Source organism: Martes martes (assembly GCF_963455335.1).
Source record: "Martes martes genome assembly, chromosome: 4".
NCBI classification, from domain to species: Eukaryota; Metazoa; Chordata; class Mammalia; order Carnivora; family Mustelidae; genus Martes; species Martes martes.
Window position 1 is genome coordinate 160,590,266 of NC_137891.1, and position 19,297 is coordinate 160,609,562.

At 43.0% G+C, this 19,297-nt stretch overlaps 1 protein-coding gene across 6 annotated transcripts; it reads right to left on the reverse strand.

Annotated features, from left to right (window-relative positions):
- Positions 1-115: 115 nt before the first annotated feature.
- Positions 116-17,550, reverse strand: ZFP69 (ZFP69 zinc finger protein). Of its 6 annotated transcripts, none has more exons than XM_080801864.1 (6): positions 17,128-17,550; positions 15,424-15,901; positions 13,758-13,843; positions 8,012-8,138; positions 7,375-7,488; positions 116-2,788 (listed from the first exon to the last, which is right to left on the reverse strand). In XM_080801864.1, the coding sequence occupies exons 2-6, from the start codon at positions 15,548-15,550 to the stop codon at positions 1,656-1,658; spliced, it is 1,587 nt and encodes a 528-aa protein (XP_080657990.1). In that variant the 5' UTR covers positions 15,551-15,901; positions 17,128-17,550; the 3' UTR covers positions 116-1,655. The 6 variants fall into 6 exon arrangements, with proteins under 6 accessions (XP_080657990.1, XP_080657994.1, XP_080657992.1 ...); XM_080801868.1 differs by having other exon boundaries at positions 7,390-7,485; positions 16,873-17,178; XM_080801866.1 differs by having other exon boundaries at positions 7,375-7,485; positions 16,873-17,178.
- Between the last annotated feature and the right edge of the window lie 1,747 nt (positions 17,551-19,297).

Here is a 19,297-nt window from a genome sequence, read left to right on the forward strand (position 1 = left end):
AGTTACAAAGGGGGACCCAAGTGCCAGGCTTTGGTTTATCACGAGTAGTGGCAGTGGGATGGAGATAAGGGAACTCCATTACTATTTCACAGAATCACTGAAACTGTAATACGTTTGGTAAACATTTACCAAATTGAAAAATGAACATGTACAAAACCATGTGGTCCTAGTCTTGGTGCTCAGTTTTCTCAGACATAAGCAATGTTAATTAATGCTCTCATTCATTCATTAACGCTTATTAGAAAGTCACACCCTACCTCTTTCTGTCTTCCTCCGTGTGTTAACTGTAACGTGCTAACATAACCGTCCTGTAAAAGGCTGTGTGGTTGATCATCCATGGTACACCCTGCCATCCTGAGTACCCTGACTCAATTGTCCGTGTTCCTCCATCCCATCAGAAGGGCTGCAGCCACAATTTTACTTGCTATGACAAGTGTATTGGCCTCCTTAAAGGGACTCTCACTGATCAGGCAGCTCCAGCCTCAAAATTAGGGACTGGAGCAGTTGGTGGAGAAAGGGTTTCTCCTTCTCCAGCTGAGATTTTGGTGGGCTTGGCTTCAGGAAGATGCAGATTCTTCTCTGGCTCCAGGAACGGCAAGCACCACTCTTCCTGGGGCTGCAGCTCAGCTGGTACTCCTGGGCCAAGTTACTGAGACAAACGGATACGTCTTTGATGACTAAAAGGGCAGTTGGTCCAGAACATGCTTCAGCATCAAGTGGGTCCTACAGTTCTCTATCTTGCTGGTAGGAAAATAGATCAGTCCAACCTCTCTTTGAAGGCCAGTTTGGCAATATCCATCATAAAAATGCACATGCCCTCTAGTAAGAGATTCCAGTTCTCAAAATTTACCCTACATGTCTACTTATGTGTCTGAGAAACTAAAAAATGTTTAAGACTATTCATTGCAACAAAAGAATGGAAATCCAAAAGTCCATCCATAGTGAACTGGCTAAATAAATTAAAGTACATCCAAACCACAGAATACTATGCAGTTGTAAAAAGGAACTGTAGGCACTTAATCCACTAATATGGAATGACTTTCGTGATAAATGGTTAAATGATAAAAGTAAAGTGCAGATGTGTTATGCTTAAAATGAAAAACTCTTCATTTGTATTCTCTTGGATACAAATACAAAAATCTCTGGAAGGGTGCACAAAAAAAAAGTTAGTTATAAAAAATGGTTGCCTCTATAAAAAATTTGGGGATGTAGGAAAAGGACTTCCCTTATATGACTGTCTATGCCTTTTGAGCCTTACCCCATTTTTAAGTTTCCCCATTGAAAAAATAAAAGTTTACTTAAAAAATAGGGGTGGTGACATTTTCAACAGTTCATCCCAATTGTTAGTCTATAAATCAGTGAATGGCCATGGAGAACAACTGATCCACCATGAAATCAGAAAGATAACAATTATGCGTGCACTCTCCATAATGCTGAATTTAATTTGAAGGACCTTTATCCTTTATTCTTGATTAAGTACTTTGTATGGAGGTGTTAGTAGATAGTAGTTATCGATGTACTGTTTATCTACATAATGGGCAAAATTAAAAGCTGGCATCATGATACCAATTACTCAAATTCAGAACCCTGGAATTTAAAAACACAGAATCATTGATTTAGAGCTGGCTTTTGTTCTCATGTTGAGTGATCTATTTTCACACGTTATTTCGAAAGGCATTCCTCCTGTGTATCTCATGGTGTCGGCTAAGTGATGAGTTATAGCTGAAGGCTTTTCCACACTCATTACATTCATAAGGTTTTTCTCCAGTGTGGTGTCTCTGATGTTTCTTAAAGGAGGAATCATGCCGGTAGGCTTTTCCACAGCGGCTGCATTCATATGCTTTCACGCCTGTATGAACAGTTTTATGGTTGCTAAGGTGTATCCTCTGCCTAAAGGCTTTCCCACATTCCTTGCATTTATAGGGTCTCTCCCCAGTATGGATTCTCTGGTGATGTGTTAGATATGCTCTATGACTAAAGGTTTTACAACACGCAGTGCATGCGTAGGGCTTCTCCCCAGTGTGAATTCTTATGTGTTCACTAAGGTGCCTGACCTGCCGGAAGGTTTTCCCACATTCATTGCACGTAAAGGGCTTCTCTCCAGAATGAGTTCTCAGATGCTGGATCAAGCTAATGTTCTGGCTGAAAGCTTTCTGACATTTATCGCACACGTAGGGTTTCTCTCCAGTGTGAGTTCTGTGATGCTGATTAAGAGATGAGCGATGTCGGAAGGCTTTACCACATTCTTCACATTCAAAGGGTTTCTCGCCAGTATGGATCCTCTGGTGCGTAGTCAGGGATGCGCTTTGACTGAAGGCCCTTCCACACTCCTTACACCTGAAAGGCTTTTCACCAGTATGAATTCTCATGTGTTCAGTGAGATGAATGGGTTGTTTGAAGTTTTTTTCACATATGTTACATTCATAGGTTTTTGTTCTTATGTAACTCGGATGATTGATCAGGTCTAACTTGTATTTGTTCCTCTTTCTAGGTGTATCACATTTACGGTGCCTCTGCTCTATAATAACATTTGAACTGACAATATTTTCCCCAAATTTGTTAGTTTCCTGGCCACTCTTCTTGGGGGTCAGGATGGCTTGTCTTACATCTCTCCCATGGGTTTCCTGGCACCTTTCTAAGTCACCATCATATTTAGAGACTTTTCTCAGTGTGGAATAAATGCCATCATCTCTCAGGAACCCTTCCATCATAATGCCATGATAAAACTGTTCCTGTAAAATGTCATTCTTTGCAGTTGATGCATCGGTTTCCGGTTTAGTCCTCAAGTCTGAAAGAAATGGAAAGAAATGGAAGTAATTCCTATTCATTACGCTTTGAAAAATCAATTATTGTGATGAACAGGAAATAGAAATTAGGATAACTACACATATTATGCACGAGGTTCTGATTACAGTTGACCCTTGAACAACATGGGGGTTGGGATACCAACCCCAACACAGTAAAAAAAATCCAAGTATAACTCTTGACTCCCTCCCAGAAATTAACTACTAATAGCCTCCTGTTGCCTAGAAGCCTTACTAATAAGTCAATTAACACATTTTTTATGTTATATGTATCATACACTACAGTCTTACAATAAGGAGAAAATGTTAAATTATAAGGAAGAAAAAATACATTTACAGTGCTGTAAAAAATCCACATATAAGTGGACCCGTGTAGTATAAACCAGTATTGTTCAAGGGTCAACTGCATAATTGAATATGGTTATGCAACCATGGAAGGTAACAGGAAGTTAAGAAACAGTAAATAAGAAAAACGTGTGATTTAATATACAGAGTAAAATTTGAGCACATTACACCTATTCTTTCTAATTCTAAATAAGGAAATTTCAGAGTTATGGCTTATAGATATCTTTTTCATTGACACCTACTATTAGAAAACCATCTCCCCACATGAGCAGCAGCAGGAGAAGCTCGTTAAAAAAATAAGGTCTGAACTAAGAACTTTCATAAAAACATTAAGCTTTTAGTGAAAATTGTATTAATATTTACATTGTTCTACTTTCTGTGGTTATTAGGCTGTCCCTAGAAAGGAGACTTGTAAGAAACCCCGACTATGTTGCTATTATTGCTATGTTCTATGCAAACATCTTTTATCTTTTTTGAGGGGGGAGGGGAGTAACAGAGTGGGGAGGGACAGAATCTTAAGAAGGCTCAACTCTATGCCCAGCGGGGCTCAATCTCACAACCCTGAGATCATGACCTACGCCAAAATCAAGAGCCAAACACTTAGCTGAACCACCCAGGTGCCCCTGAAAATCTTTTAACCTTTAAAATTCTGACTAGCTTTTTTACCTGATAATTTGTTGTACCCATTACCAATGTTTCAACTGACAGATCTGTATCCTGAAATGAATAACTTCTTACAAGATTTTTTTGGTCAACACAAAAGGATCATTAGTGCTTCCAAATTCTTTTTTTTAAGATTTTATTTATTTATTTGAGAGAGTGAGAGTGAGAGAGCATGAGAGGGGAGAAGGTCAGAGGAAGAAGCACACTCCCCTTGGAGCTGGGAGCCCAATGCAGGATTAGGTCCTGGGACTCCAGGATCATGACCTGAGCCAAAGGCAGTCGCTTAACCAACTGAGCCACCCAGGTGGCCCAGTACTTCCAAATTCTTAATGACTAAAGGTAATAATAGAGTCTATGTTCTGTAGGCTTCTTTTTCTAGTCCTAAATATGGGAGGCAGAAGATAAGAGGACAGGGAAAGAGAGAAGTTGAAAAAGAGAAAACCCAAGAGAATATATACACAAATTATTGGAATTAACAATGGAGGAAAACAAGGTGGCCAGCTATAAGATCAATTTATAAAATCAAATATGCTATTATACACCAACAACAAACAGAAAACATAATTTAGGGGCGCCTGGGTGGCTCAGTGGGTTAAAGCCTCTGCCTTCGGCTCAGGTCATGATCTCAGGGTCCTGAGATGGAGCCCCACGTCAGGCTCTCTGCTCAGTGGGGAGCCTGCTTCCTACTCTCTCTCTCTCTCTGCCTGCTTGTGATTTCTCTCTGTTAAATAAATAAAATCTTTAAATAAAAACAATTATAAAAAAAAAAGAAAACATAATTTAAAAATATACTATCAGGGCACCTTGGTGGCTCAGTCATTTAAGCATCTGCCTTCAGCTCAGATCATGATCCCAGGGTTCTGGGATCAAGCCCACATCGGATTCCCTGCTCAGCAGAGAGCTTGCTTCTACCTCTCCCACTGCCTGCCACTCTGCCTACTTGTGCTCTCTCTACCTCTCTGTCAAATAAGCAAATAAAATATTTAAAATATATATATATATATTTTAAATATAATATATATCATCTATGATAGCAAAATATAAGGTCTACAAGACAAACCTAACAGGAGATGTAATTTGAAGGAAAACCTTCATAGGGAAAATTCTGAAACTTTATTTTTTAAAAAGTTAGGAAATACCAATAAATGGAGCAATATACCATGTTTCTGGAATAATAAAACTCAGTATCATAGTATTAATTCCCCCCAAAGTTGGTCTATAAATCCACTTCTATTCCAATCAAAATACCACTGGAGTATTTGTGCACATGCAAATACTGTGTGTGTGTGTGTGTGTGTGTGTGAAATCTGATGCACTCAATTGTATGGAAAAAGCAAGAGGCTAAGAATAACCTGAACAGGGGCACCTGGGTGGCTCAGTGGGTTGAAGCCTCTGTCTTTGGCTCAGGTCATGATCCCAGCGTCCTGGGATCGAGCCCCGCATCAGGCTCTCTGCTCAGCAGGAAGCCTGCTTCCTCCTCTCTCTCTGCCTGCCTCTCTGCCTACTTGTGATCTCTGTCTGTCAAATAAATAAATTAAAAAAAAAAAGAATAACCTGGACAATTCTGAAGAACAAAATGGAAGAACTACTTCTATCAAATATGCAGTTTCACAATGAAATACAGTAATTAGCTTGCCATTAGAGTAGGGCTAGAATAGAAAAAAAGAACAGAATACAGAATGCCTACAACAGACCCAAGTATATAAGGAAACTTGAGAGGTAACAGAGTGGCATTAACTATTGAATAAATGGTTCCTGGACTGATCATCCATGCGGAAAAAGTCAAAGTTAGATCCTCACCTCATACTACATATAAAATAATTCCAGGTGAATTAACTCCAAATATGAATATCCAAATTTTAAAAATTTAAGATAATAAATATAACATCATTTTTCTAGGATCCAGAAAAGAGATAACAATAGAACAATTGGCAAAAGGGGCGCCTGGGTGGCTCAGTGGGTTAAAGCCTCTGCCTTCAGCTCAGGTCATGATCCCAGGGTCCTGGGATCGAGCCCCACATCCAGCTCTCTGTTCAGCAGGAAGCCTGCTTCCCTCTTTCTCTCTGCCTGCCTCCCTGCCTACTTGTGATCTCTGTCTGTCAAATAAATAAATAAAATCTTAAAAAAAAAAAAAAGAACAATTGGCAAAGGACATAAACAATTTACATACAAGAACTCTGGATGGTCAATAAACATGAAAAGTATGCTCCTCTTGCTAGTAATCAGGAAAATGAAAGACACAAGATACCATACTCACCCACAAATTTAAAATAACTTTATTTATTTATTTATTTATTTATTTAATTTTTAAGAACTTTATTTATTTATTTGAGGGGTGGGGTCAGAGGGGAGAAAGAACCTGGAGCAGACTCCACGCTGAGCGTTGAGTCTGAGATGGGGCCCGATCCCATGACCCTGAGATCCTGACAGCTGAAATCAAGAGTCAGATGTTCAACTCACTGAGCCACCCAGGCACCCCTACGATCATTTTAAAATTTGCTCTGGAAACTCTTAAAGCTTGCTCATGGGAGTACAAATTGGTGCAACTGCTTTGTAGCGCAACAAAATGAAGGTGCAGATACACCATGACCCAACAATTTTGCTCCCACCAGACATCTCAGAAATCCTTGCCTATATACACAGGAAGACACTGCATCTTGGTAACCCTCAACCTCAGAAACAATATAAATACATATTAATAGGAAAATGGCTAAATAAATTGTGGTTTATTGATTCAATGGAAATAAAAGAAATAGAGCAACACAGATATCAACCATGTTGAATGAGAAAAGTAAGTAGAAGTATATACACGATTTATTGAAAGAATAAGAACATGCAAAACAAAATTATATATTGTTTTGGGATATACACATGTAAAAAAAGTATGAAGACACGTGTGAAAATGACTATATTTAAACTCTGAAGAGCTGGTTATTTGAAAAGGTAGGAGGATCACAGCAGGGCTTCAACTCTTTTTTATCTTAATCTAGTTGGAAGCTACATAAAAGTTTGTTACAATGTTCTCTATCCCTTACTGAACACCTAAAATATTTCATAATAAAGCAAAATTTAAGGAGATGGTTAAGGACCACTGAATTTGGGGAGAAAGTATCCTGTGGTAATTTCTCTTGCAAGAATTTTCACATAGTAGTTACAAAAATGCAAAAGATACACGAGTTTGAAAGAGAGTGAGAATCAAAGCTGAAATTGTAAAATGGAAGTTAGCAAAAAGTGGAAATAGAATGCAAGAGAGAAAATTAAAGATCTGTCGAATGCAGTGAGACTCCTGAAAAGAGGTGTTTCCTGTGAGGAGAGACCATGCACAACTTACTGCTTAGAGAAAGGAAGCTTTCAATTCAGAGGTCAGGATACTGAAGAAAAGAGGGAAAGTCAAGTTTAACCTTAATGAAGACAAGATTCCCTTCCCTCCAACTGTGAAGAGACTTTTGCAAGGTCAGGTGAAGGAAACGGAGGGCGGGGTGAAGTCAGGTTTAGCACATGTCCTGTCCAGGGGCCGTGGGAAGAATTCAGGGACTCGGGCCTACATATTAAAATGTACTACCTGTCTTAGTCTCACCGGAACTGGGATCTTCTGGGCCTTCTTTCTCTGTCATCCACGGTTCTTGTCCCTTCTCCAACTGGGATATCACACTAGGTTTGGAAAGTTGATATCCTGCTTATAAAGTAAAAAAAAGAAGAAGAAGAAGAAGCATGAATGCTTATGTTGGGTTCTAAGAACCAGCCCCAGAATGTCCTTCTAGTCCTCTGATATTCAGGGTCTCTAAAGATGGAAAGGGGCACCACAGAAGGTCCTTCTATTCTAGCTCTACCAAATAAAGCTGTATCTCCAAGGAACAAGACATCTCTAATACAAAACCCAAGGCCAGGGGTGCCTGGGTGGCTCAGTGGGTGGAAGCCTCTGCCTTCAGCTCAGGTCATGATCCCAGGGTCCTGGGATCGAGCCCCATGTTGGGCTCTCTGCTCAGCAGGGAGCCTGCTTCCTCCTCTCTCTCTGCCTGCCTCTCTGCCTACTTGTGATCTCTGTCTGTCAAATAAATAAATAAAATCTTAAAAAAAAAAAAAAAGAAAAAAGAAACCCAAGGCCAAACTCCAGGGAATCCACAACATTTGATAATTTAGAAATAATGACTCTCCTGTAATGGGCAGGTTTTCTGGGTGAATGTGTCACCCGTCCTTACCCACTGAGACCAGGTTCCCATAGTTCTCCAGCATCACCTCCCGGTACAGGTTCCGGTGAGCAAGGGGCAATTGTCCCCACTCCTCCTGGGTGAAGTCCACGGATATGTCCTTGAAGGTCAACAGTTCCTAGAATATTGAATATATTCCTTTTCAGACAGAGTCCACCTCCATCAAGGTCCAAGGAGTTCTGGGAGAATTCTAAGTTCTGAGAGATTCTAAACTAGTTTTACTGGAAGCCTCGTCTGGAAGTGGTTGAAAATCCTCTAGAGATTATCATCAATAAATACTTAAAAAACAGATGGTCATACGTGCCTTCGAAAAAAATTAAGCAGGATAAGGGAGGAACATGGAGAACATGGTGAAGGGAGAGGACGATCTTCTATGCAGGATGGTAGGGGAAGGCCTCTCGAAAAAGGTGGTATCTGATCAGAGACATGAATTCAGTGAGAGAGAGCTCTGTGGAGATCTGAGGGGACAGCACTCCAGGCAGGTACAAAGGACCTAAAACGAGAGCATACTCGGCTTGTCTCAGGAACAGGAGAGTGAACAGCATCAATGGCAGAAGGTGGTGAAGGAAGGAGTAGGAGATGAGATTAGAGAGGCTTCGGAGTGGGGAGGGAAGGAGAGAGAGGCTTTCAACCCTTACTGTCATGAAACCAATGCATTCCTGCTGAGCTTACATTCTGGGGCCCCACTGGAGTTTAATGCAAAGATGAACAAAGCCGTCTGGAACTGCGGTCTGACCCCTTCCTAGCTCAAATACTTGAAGACCTAAAAAAGATCAGTGCCCCCCCACCCCCCACCCCAGCTGTGGTGGCACGGGCTTTTGTAGTTGGTTTAATCGGAAATGAACTCACCAAATAAAAGTTGTATCTCAGCCAGAGCTCTAGGGGGTATATGAATAATCAGGCCCCCACCTTAACCATCAGACAGAGGAAAGGGCTTAGTCTCCTGGAAATAAACAGAACTAAACAAACCATATTTCATCCCCCACTGTCCTTTAATACCTAATATCTGAACTACTAAAAAAAAACTGTTATACATGTGAAGGAGAAAGAAATCTGATCTAGAATCAAGAAAATAAAAATCAACAGAAGCAAACCCATAGGTGACCAAGTCATTGGAATTAGCAGACAAGAAGTTTAAAGCAATTATTAAAATATATGTTAAAAAATTTACAGTAAAGTATGGATAACCTGGGTGGCTCAGTCAGTTAAGCATCCGACTCTTGATTTTAGTTCAAGTCAAGATCTCAGGGTCGTGAGATCATGCCCAATGTCAGGCTCTGCTGGGCATGGAACCTGCTTGAGAGCCTCTCTCTCTCCCTTTCCCTCTGCCCCTTCCTGCCCCTGCTCACTCTCTCACTCAAAAAAAAAAAAAAAAAAAGTTTAGAATAGGTGGAAAACATGGGATAATTGAGGAAGAGAGAGAAATGCTAAAGAACTAAATGAAAATTCTACAAATGAGAAATACAATACCTGAAAAATCCACTGAATGGACTTAGTGGCAGATTGAACCCTGACAAAGATGAGATCTGTGAGACTTGAAACTTGAGAGGTCAATAGATATTATCCAAACTGAAGCAAGAAGAAAAAAACAAATAAGCCAGGATAACACCAAGTGGTTTAATATACCTGTAATTAGAATCTCAGGAGATAAAAGAATGGGCAGAAAAAATACTAAGAAACAAAGGCTGAAAATTTTCCAAATTTGACAGAAGAAAAAAAAAAAATCTAGCCACAGATCCAAGAAGCTCAGCAAACCCCCAAAAGAATAAATTCAAAGAAAATCATCCCTGGGCACATGGTAGTAAAACTGCTGAAAGGCAAAGACAAAAGGGAAGATCAGAAGAAGGCCGGAAAGGAGGAACAGAAAAACAAGAGAAGTTGGTGTAAACCAACAGAAAGGCATATCACCTAGAGGGAGAGAATAGGAACAGCTGACTTTTTATTCGAAACAGTGCAAGCTAAAGGATCATGGAACACTTTTAAGTGCTGAAGAGAAAAAAAAGGCACCCTAGAGTTCTATATCCAGCAAAAGATTCTCAAGGAGGAAGACAACAGAAAGACATCTTTAGATCAGCAGAAGTTGTGGAAATCCATCAGAACAGCCACACTCCAAGAAATGCTAAACAACACTCTTCTGAGTGAAGGGAAATGATGCCAGTTAGAAACTTGGAACTAAAAGAAGGAATGAAGAGGGTCTGTATTGATAATTATGCAGACGGACATGAGGACACCAGGCTTTTTTTCCTTTTCTTAATTTCTTTTTCCTTTAAAGATTTATTTATTTGGGAGAGAGAGAGAGAGAGAGAGTGAGTGCATGTGAGCATGAGTGGGGAGGAAGGGCAGAGAGAAACGGAGAAGCAGGCTCCCTGCAGAGCAAGGAGCCCAACATGGGGCTCAATCCCAGGATCCTGGGTCCATGACCTGAGCTGAGGGCAGACGCTTAACCGACTGAGCTACCCAGGTACCCCTCCTTTTCTTAATATCTTAAAAACAATTTACTACTAAAAATAAAAATAGGGGAGTGTGCTCTCAGTGGGGAGCCTACCTGATTCTCTCTCTCCCTCTGCCCCTCCCCTCCACTTGCATGCACATGTGCCATCTCTAACATAAACAAATAAATCTTTTTTAAAAATAAAAAAATACAAATAAGAACAATGTACTGTGGAGCTTATAACATGTAAAGTGAAATGTATAACAATATACAAAGAATGGGAATGAGTAAATGGAAATATGAGGGTTTTTTTTTGAAATATGAGGTTTTTATACCATATGTGAAATAGTATAATAGTAATCAACTGTGATATGTTAATAATGTGTATTGTAATGGCCAGGACAACCACTAAACGCAAATCAAACAAGTATAGCTAAAAAGCATTCAGGGGACATAAAGTGGAATACTAAAAAACTATGCAATCCAAGAGGATGCAGAAGAGGATCAAAGAAACAAAGATGGGTGAACAGCAAACGGAGACCAAGAATATACACTTAAATCCAACCATATCAAGGATTATGGTAACTGTAAATGCATGAAACAAACAAGACATGGCTATGTGGAAGGTCGCACTCTAAATATAAAGACGCAGATAAGGTTAAAAGCAAAAGAATTGAAAAAGCTATGCCCTACAAGCAGTAACTAAAGGAACACTGGACGAACTATAGTTAAATTAGACAAAGCAGACTTAGGAGAAGGAATATTACGAGCCATACAGAAGACACAGCTTATAAACTGTCAGTTCATCAAGAAGGCAACCATTGGGGCGCCTGGGTGGCTCAGTGGGTTAAGACTCTGCCTTTGGCTTGGGTCGTGATCTCAGGGTCCTGGGATCGAGGCCCGCATCAGGCTCTCTGCTCAGTGTGAAGCCTGCTTCTCCCTTTCTCTCTGCCTGCCTCTCTGCCTACTTGTGATCTCTGTGTGTCAAATAAATAAATAAAATCTTCAAAAAAAAAAAAAAAAAAGAAGGCAACCATCCTAGGCATTAATTAATGCATCTGATAACAGAACCCAAAACAGAGTTGACAGAACCAAAGGGAGATAGAGACGAAACCACAATATAGCTTTTAATACTCCTTTCTCATTAACTGATACAAGTGGGCAGAAATGTATCAAGGATTCAGATTGGAACAACCTATCAGCCAACTTAAACTAACAGACATTTATAGAACACTATAACTATCAACCACAGAATATAAATTCTTTTTTAAACTTTTTATTTTGAGATATAGATTCCCATAGAGTTGTAAGAAATAACACAGACACACATAGTGAAAAGAAGGGGGACAAGAATGCCAATGGTCACAGCAGCAATGTCCACAATAGCCAAACTGTGGATGGAGCTGAGATGCCCTTCAACAGATGAATGGATAGAGAAGATGTGGTCCATATATACACTACAATATTACTCTGTCATCAGAAAGGATGAATACCTACCATTGTATCAACATGTATGGAACTGGAGGGTATTATGCTAAGTGAATGAGTCAAGCCAAGAAAGACAATTATATAGTTTAACTCATATGTGGAACATAAGGAATAACACAGAGGACAATAGGGGAAGGGAGAGAAAACTGAATGGGAAGAAATCAGAGAGGGAAACAAACCATGAAAGACTCTGGACTCTGGGAAACAAACTGAGGGATGCAGAAGGGAGGGTGGGGCGGGGGATGGTGTAAGGTGATGGGCATTAAGGGCACGTGATCTGATAAGCAATGGGTGTTATACACAACTAATGAATCAGTGAACACTACATCAAAAACTAATGATGTACTATATGTTAGCTAATTGAACTTAATAAAAAAATATTATTCTGGGTGAAAAAATATAACACAGAGATCCCATGTACTCTCTACTCAGAACGAAGCAAAGTTTTGATCGGAAAGGGCATGAGGGAACTTCCTGAGATGATGGAAATGGTCTATATTTTGGTTACAGAGTATATGCATAGAACTATACTCTATTCTATATATGCATAGAACTATACTCCAAATAGAACTATACACTTTCTTAGCTATATTTTCCTATACTTAAATTGTACCTCAATTTTTTAAAAATTTCATCTTTTCCTAGCACTAAGAATCCCATCAGTTTTTTGATAAATGTCAAGAGGCAGACTGTGCAATGTAGAGATACTCTTTAAACAATTAGATTATTGTAACTTCTTCCCTATTGCTGTAAATAACTCTGAAATGCATTTCAATCCCAGAAGGAATCAGCATCTGAATCAGCTGAGGAAACTGGGGCTGTAAACAGCTAGAAAAAATTGCCCCTGATTGCCAAGCAAATAAATACAAGAGAAAAGTTCAAATCCTGTACCATCTAACTTCAGAACCCAAGCTTTTTCACTTAAAACTCTTCTGTCATTGAATAACATCTGATCTTTAACAGTCTTCCTTTCTCATTCATTCTACAATTTTCCTCCTGTTTCTCCTATCCTTCCAGGAGGCAGTGAGGACAGCCCGTGAGAACTGCCCATCCTGTCTAAAGTGTGTGCTGTGTGGCCAGACCACTTCTTCCCCATTTGCTTCTCCTTTGGTTGAAGTTTGACCTCTGTTCCTAATACTCAAGTTCACCAGTGACATGTGTTTGGCACTTAAGAATGTCAGAACCTTCTTCTCTCTTAGCAAAGTTTATTTCTGACTAAATACTCAAAATACTCAAAAAATACTCCAAAAAGATTGAATATGAAATATTGAGTATGAAATACTCAAAAAAATTGATGTACATCTTAGACTCCAAGTAATATCTGTTTGTTTTTAGGGGCTAGAATTCTATCACTCATTTCGCTTTCTCTACAGAAATCAGCACAGCGTTAAATCTAGATGTTGGTCACAAACAAGAGTTAATAGGAGGGAAGCGGGGCACCTGGGTGGCTCAGTGGGTTAAAGCTTCTGCCTTCTGCTCAGGTCATAATCCCAGGATCCTGGGATTGAGCCCAGCATTGGGTTCTCTGCTCAGCAGGAAGCCTGCTTCCTTCTCTCTCTCTGCCTGCCTCTCTGCCTACTTGTGACCTCTGTCAAATAAATGAATAAAATCTTAAAAAAAAAAAAAAGGAGGAAAACAACCATGAGTAGGGGAATGGCCACCATTGCAGCCCAGTTTTCTGTACAAGAACTCCCTATGTTGAATCTGTTAGCCTCAACACCCACTCACACTCAAAAAAAAAAAAAAAAAAAAAAAAAGGCAAGTTAAAGCCCTAAAAACCAAACAGCATGTCAAGAAAATGAAAGGAAACCAACCCACCTGGGATTCTGCTGCTCGGGACCCAGACGTGACTTCATCCTTCAAGCTTTCTTCCTGGGTCTCATCAGCATCCTGAGACAGCAGCGCTAAAGAAGGGAAAGAGCTATGAGGCGTGCATCTCCCCATAGCTCCCAAATAGAAAAACTGTCTCCAGATCTGCTGAACATGGCTTTTCTCTCAAAATATTCACAGAGAGGGACACTTAGAGCAACTCAGAGCAGTCGGAGCCTCCTTAATGAGGAGGGTCCGCAGTGCGTTGCTTTGGGCATTAACACGTCCCAATGGTCAACGCTGGTCCAAAAGCACAGATCTATCAGGCCACTCCTCTGTTCAAAGGTTTCTGACAAGAAAGAAAAATCCAGACACTTCCCATCGCCTTCAAGGTACTCTACGACTCACCAGAAGCATCCTTTCCAAGCGTTAGTTTCTGCTATCCACCATCCTTCATCCATCCTACACATACACTGACCACATTCTTGGCCCTCAGTCAGACTAGGAGAGTACCGATTCTCTGAACCACTCTTTAAGGCAGTCATTTCTGTACCCTTCCCCAAATCGTCCACAAGAAATTTAGACATCTTTCAAGGCCCAAGTCAATGCTATCTGCTTTGTAAAAATTTCTCCAATAGGGGCGCCTGGGTGGCTCAGTGGGTTAAAGCCTCTGCTTTCGGCTCAGGTCATGATCCCAGAGTCCTGGGATGGAGCCCCGCATCGAGCCCCGCATCGAGCCCCGCATCGAGCCCCACATCGAGCCCCGCATCGGGCTCTCTGCTCAGCAGCAGGAGGAGCCTGCTTCCTCCTCTCTCTCTGCCTGCTTCTCTGCCTACTTGTGATCTCTGTCTGTCAAATAAATAAATAAAATCTTTAAAAAAAATTTCTCCAATAAATACAATCAAAAGAATGTTTCCTGTCTCTTGTCTTCCAAAAGTAGTTTACCATAGCACTTTCTTAGGCTACTTTCTATTATTTTGACCTGGATATGTGTCCATCTCCATCAACTAATATTAAGCATTGGAGATCATTATTCATTTTGCCATCAGTCAAGATCCTTAGCAAGGTCCCTGCCTGCTGCAGCGAGAATTGGTATCAGTTGGACTTGAAGTGTTAAAGGTATGAACTAAGAAACCACGTGAGACACATAAATTCCTCTGTCCATCTATCTGTCCTGACCAGACCACCAGATAATGTGTAACCTTGGACTTGTTTCCCACTGACCGCCTATAAATTGAGAGTCATCAAGCATGTCATTCCTTCCTCTCAGAAGAAAAGAACTGCTCCTTTTGAAAAACATTGGCTTTGGGCCAGAATGACCAAAACTTATGAAGGAAGACTTTGGGAGGGCTTTAGGGAGTGGAAACCTTTGAACCCACTGTCTGTGAATCCTATACACTTGGGAGCCACTGGTGGGGAACACTGTTGTGTGCTGGATCTGATGACTGGAGACGGGAGCAGCATGGAGCACATGGAAACAAGGAGCCCATGCTGAGAGCCCCGCATTTCCTCTCATAGCGATCCCCTTCCCAAAAGTCACAAGCATGAATCCCAAAGACGTGCTTTCCCCCAATTTTCTCCCCAAGACACCCTCTCAGCGAAGTGTGTACCTATCTTTTCACACACAAAATGTTAATTCTTCTTTTCCCATTCCCCTCCATCAGCCTATTCTCACCTTCTCCTTCAAACATCTTAGTCACGTCCTCCCACAAGGGCGCCCCCTCCTTGGCCTTCTTTGGGTGGCGCAGCTTCACCCAGCTGCTGGCCTCCGTGGGCAGGGTGATCAGGAGCTGCTGCAGCATGATGGTGCCCACCCAACAGAGCTTGTCCACTTCTGGTGAGAAAAACCGCCAGAACCTCTATTGAAAGGCTTCACAGGTGTGTCGTCTCCTCTGAGCACAATCTCCTGCCCTCAGAACTTTGGTGTGTCCCTGTGGCACCAGAGGCTGGGGGCTCCTAGAGGCTCAGGTGACTTTAACTCTGAAAAACCGACTTCTCTCTTAGATTAAGTACAGCCACCCTGGGAGGCAGCCATCTGAGTAGGTTTGAGTGCATGCCTCTATATTCTTCTAGAGGAGCAAAAGGCAGAAGAGGAATCCAGAAGCACCCAACACACAGTCAGAACTCCAGAACGTGCAAAAATATATTTCAAACTGCAAAAGATCCAAAAACAAAGATTTGGCATCAATGTGGGAATAAGTATGATCAATGCTCTTGGGTGTGGCTGTCTCCCAGGTTCATATGCACATACAAGCATAGATGCTGCCTTGACGTCCCTCTTTGTAAGTTGCATGCATCTTCTGCCTGGATACAGGTTTTGGAGTTAAGAGAGCAAGCTTTGAAATCAGACAGAATGGGCTAGCATCCTGACACTTGGACTTAAAAGCTCTAAGGCATTTCAACTCTCTGAGCTTCAGTATCTTCATCTATAAAATGGGGATAACAATTCTACTTTATAGCGCTGTAATACTAATTGAAACAATGTCAGGCATGCAGAAAACCCTTAATAAATATTACTATAAACCTTTTGTTTTAATGCTGCATCACAGCATTATCTTTTCAAGCTACTTTTTAAAAACAACTAGAGACTTCAATTTAAAGGTCAAGTGTCGTAAGGCTGGAATAATCACACAGCTGCATGTTCACATGCCCAAAAGGCGCCAGACATATCCCCACCCACACAGATGTCCAGCAGCTGGCAAGTCCTTCTAACCTGTTAAGATGCCTCCTGGTTTCAGAGATGTTAAAATGGGGGAGGGGGATGTGTTCAGACGGAGGAAGTACAGTACGCTGAGTATCATGAGGACTACTGCAGAACTGTTTGTAACAGGAAAATCTGGAAGCAACTCAAATCTATCATCCCAACCAACGCCCCGGGGTTCGAGCAGGTGCCTCCGCGGCGACCTGGTCCAGCACATTTGGCTCCCCACTCACAGTCCGAGTTCCGAGCAAAGGGAGCCTGCCCAACTTTTTGAAGTTTGTGAGGAAGGGTACGTAGCTTACGGGCCCCCGCCGCCCGGCCCCAAGCTGCGCCCGCTCGATTCACAGAAAGGAGCTGCATCCCGCGGGCTGGAGCACGTGGAAATATGCTGCCCCGAATACATAAAAGTAAACGTCTAGTTACCAAAGTGGGGAAACTTTCCAAGCATCATTTGGAAGCTGGCCCTCCTCACTGCTCCCGGCCTTGTCTCCCCGGGACAGAGGCTGCGGCCCCGCGAAGCCTCAGCAGCTCGGCCCTGGACGCTGCTGGGATCAGGGACGCAGCCGCAAGAGCGCTCGCTCCCGAGGCTTTCGGCGCCACAGGGTGTCTCTTCCGTGGACCCGGAGGTAACAGATTTTGTTCTTCCCCAGCCCTCCTAGACCACATGCCCCCGCTCACCAACGATTCTCCGAAACACGCCCCCACGTTCCCGCCGGCTCCCGAAGGAAGCCTGCGGGACCTCGGCCTCCGCCCCGGACGCGGGGTTTCTCCCGGCTCCCCGCGGAGCCTGCCTAAGGCCGGCCGCCGCACCGCATCGCGCCGCCGCCCTCCCAGGCGGCCTTCCGCGGCCGCGCGCCGGGGAGCGGGGCTCCGCGGGCCGCAGTGGGAGGGCCGCCGGGACCCGGCTTCTCCCAGATGCGGGCGAGGATACACCTCGCGGGCTGTCGCTCTGACGCCGGGCCGGTGGCAGCGGCCGACTCCACCCGCCGCCCCGCCTCGTGGGCCGCAGCCCCGGGTGGCCTGGCGCCTTCGTCCTCCCGCCGCGCCCCGCCGTCGCCCGCGGCGCCGATTGCCCCCGCGCCGCCCCGCTCGCCCCTGGTCGGGCCACCACCAGCAGCCGCGCAGCCACCCTCCCTGCGCGCGCGTCTTCCGGCGGCTCTGCACGCCTCGCCGCGGGCTCCGCCCACTTGGGGCCGCCCCGAGACCGCCCTCTCCCGGGAAGCCGGCGCGCCCGAAAACCCGGAGCCGGAGCGACGGAGCGCGCCCGGGGAGCCCAGACCCAGGGGCAACCGCCAGCCCGCCCACTGTGGGCGGGGCCAGCCGGCAGCCGGAGGGACCACGTGGCCCGCCCGCTCCTCTGGTGGGGGAATCCCTTCTTTGTCATCCTGTCATTCATTCGTTCAGCAACTATCTGGAGTGTCTACCATCGGTCCCGCATTGTCACAGGTTCTGAGCATGGAGCAGTTATCAAAATGGTCCCTATTCTCTTGGTTCTTCATTCGTGAGGAATTAAATAAATAATAATGTTAAGCAGAAATTCAACACAGTACAGCTGAAGATCTAACTGGCTTTATTGATTCATGAGTGGGGTAGCATCCCATCTAGCAAGTAGAGGGGAGCACTACAAGTTGTATAAAATAGGAGGATTTTGGTTGGGGGGGGAACACAAGGAAGTTATTAGCAAAAGAAAAGAAAGGATAGTTCCAGGTAAGGTCACCTTCTTCTAAGGGTTAGAGCTGGGGGTCTAATTAGGTGGATTACCTCATTTACCTTTGGGGGATGGAGAGGGCCCATGTGTCATATTAGCTCAGTGGTGCCAGATCACAAAATTTCTGGATGACTTGTTAAGATTACATTTTGGGGGGTGATTGGAATTGCAATTAGCTTAGCTATTAAGTCCTGGTTTAATGACTTGACCTCAGTGGCCCCATTTTGAGCCTGTGGTTTTCTTTCAACAATAAAAAATGGAAAAATCAATATCATCCCAGCTGATGGTAAGGGCTATGAGGGAGCAGCCTGTGGAAATGGGATAATGAAGACTTTCTCTTTCTGATAATAGTGGAGCTAGAATATTTATATTAACCCACCTCAGAAAACAATAAAATTAAAAACTGAAGTCTGGGGGCGCCTGGGTGGCTCACTCAATTAAACATCCCATTCATGGTTTTGGCTCAGGTCATGATCTCAGGGTTGTGAGATCAAGACTCACATCAGGCATGGAATCTGCTTGATTCTCTCTCTCTCTCTCATTGTCTCTTTCCCTCTCAGAAAAAAAAAGAAAGTAAAAGCCTGGAATATATATTTTTTAATGTTCTTAAAGGAGTGCACTGGTTTGCTAGGACTGCCACAACAAAATACCACAGACTGGGTGGCTTTAAACAACAGACATGTATTTTCTCACAGTTCTGGAGACTAGAAGTCCAGGATCTGGCTGGTAGCAGAGCTAAGGAAACTGAAGGGACTCCATTTTAGGAAGGCTCTTATCTCTGCTGTTTCTTTGCTAGGCCCCATGTACTCGTGTTTCATACTTCACCTTGCATCTGAGTAAACCAAGGAAGCTACATGTTCCCACTCCAAGGGGGAGAAGCAAGAAAGTTAATCATTCCCTGAGTTTCATCCTAGGCTCCCACATACCTGATAACATCGAAAAAGAACCGGATCCGGAGCTCCACGACACTAGGCTTTGAACAAACCTCTGCCAACGCTGGCACCCATACCCCCTATTTTCAGTGATTTATAGGACAACGGCTGTTGTTCACCTGACACCTTTAATCAGACCTGGATTCCTAAAGGAACACATATCCTGGACCTCTTTCCAGTATAAACACTTAACCCCAAGCAACACAGA

Bases quoted from the DNA above. Each gene is read 5' to 3' on its own strand.
- ZFP69 (XM_080801864.1), bottom strand. From the start codon at position 15,550: ATGCTGCAGCAGCTCCTGATCACCCTGCCCACGGAGGCCAGCAGCTGG. The intron at 8,139-13,757 runs GTGGGTTGGTTT...TCAATATTCTAG, and splicing joins CCCGAGCAGCAGAATCCCAG to GAACTGTTGACCTTCAAGGA. The intron at 2,789-7,374 runs GTAGTACATTTT...CATTTCTTTCAG, and splicing joins TTCCGGTGAGACTAAGACAG to ACTTGAGGACTAAACCGGAA.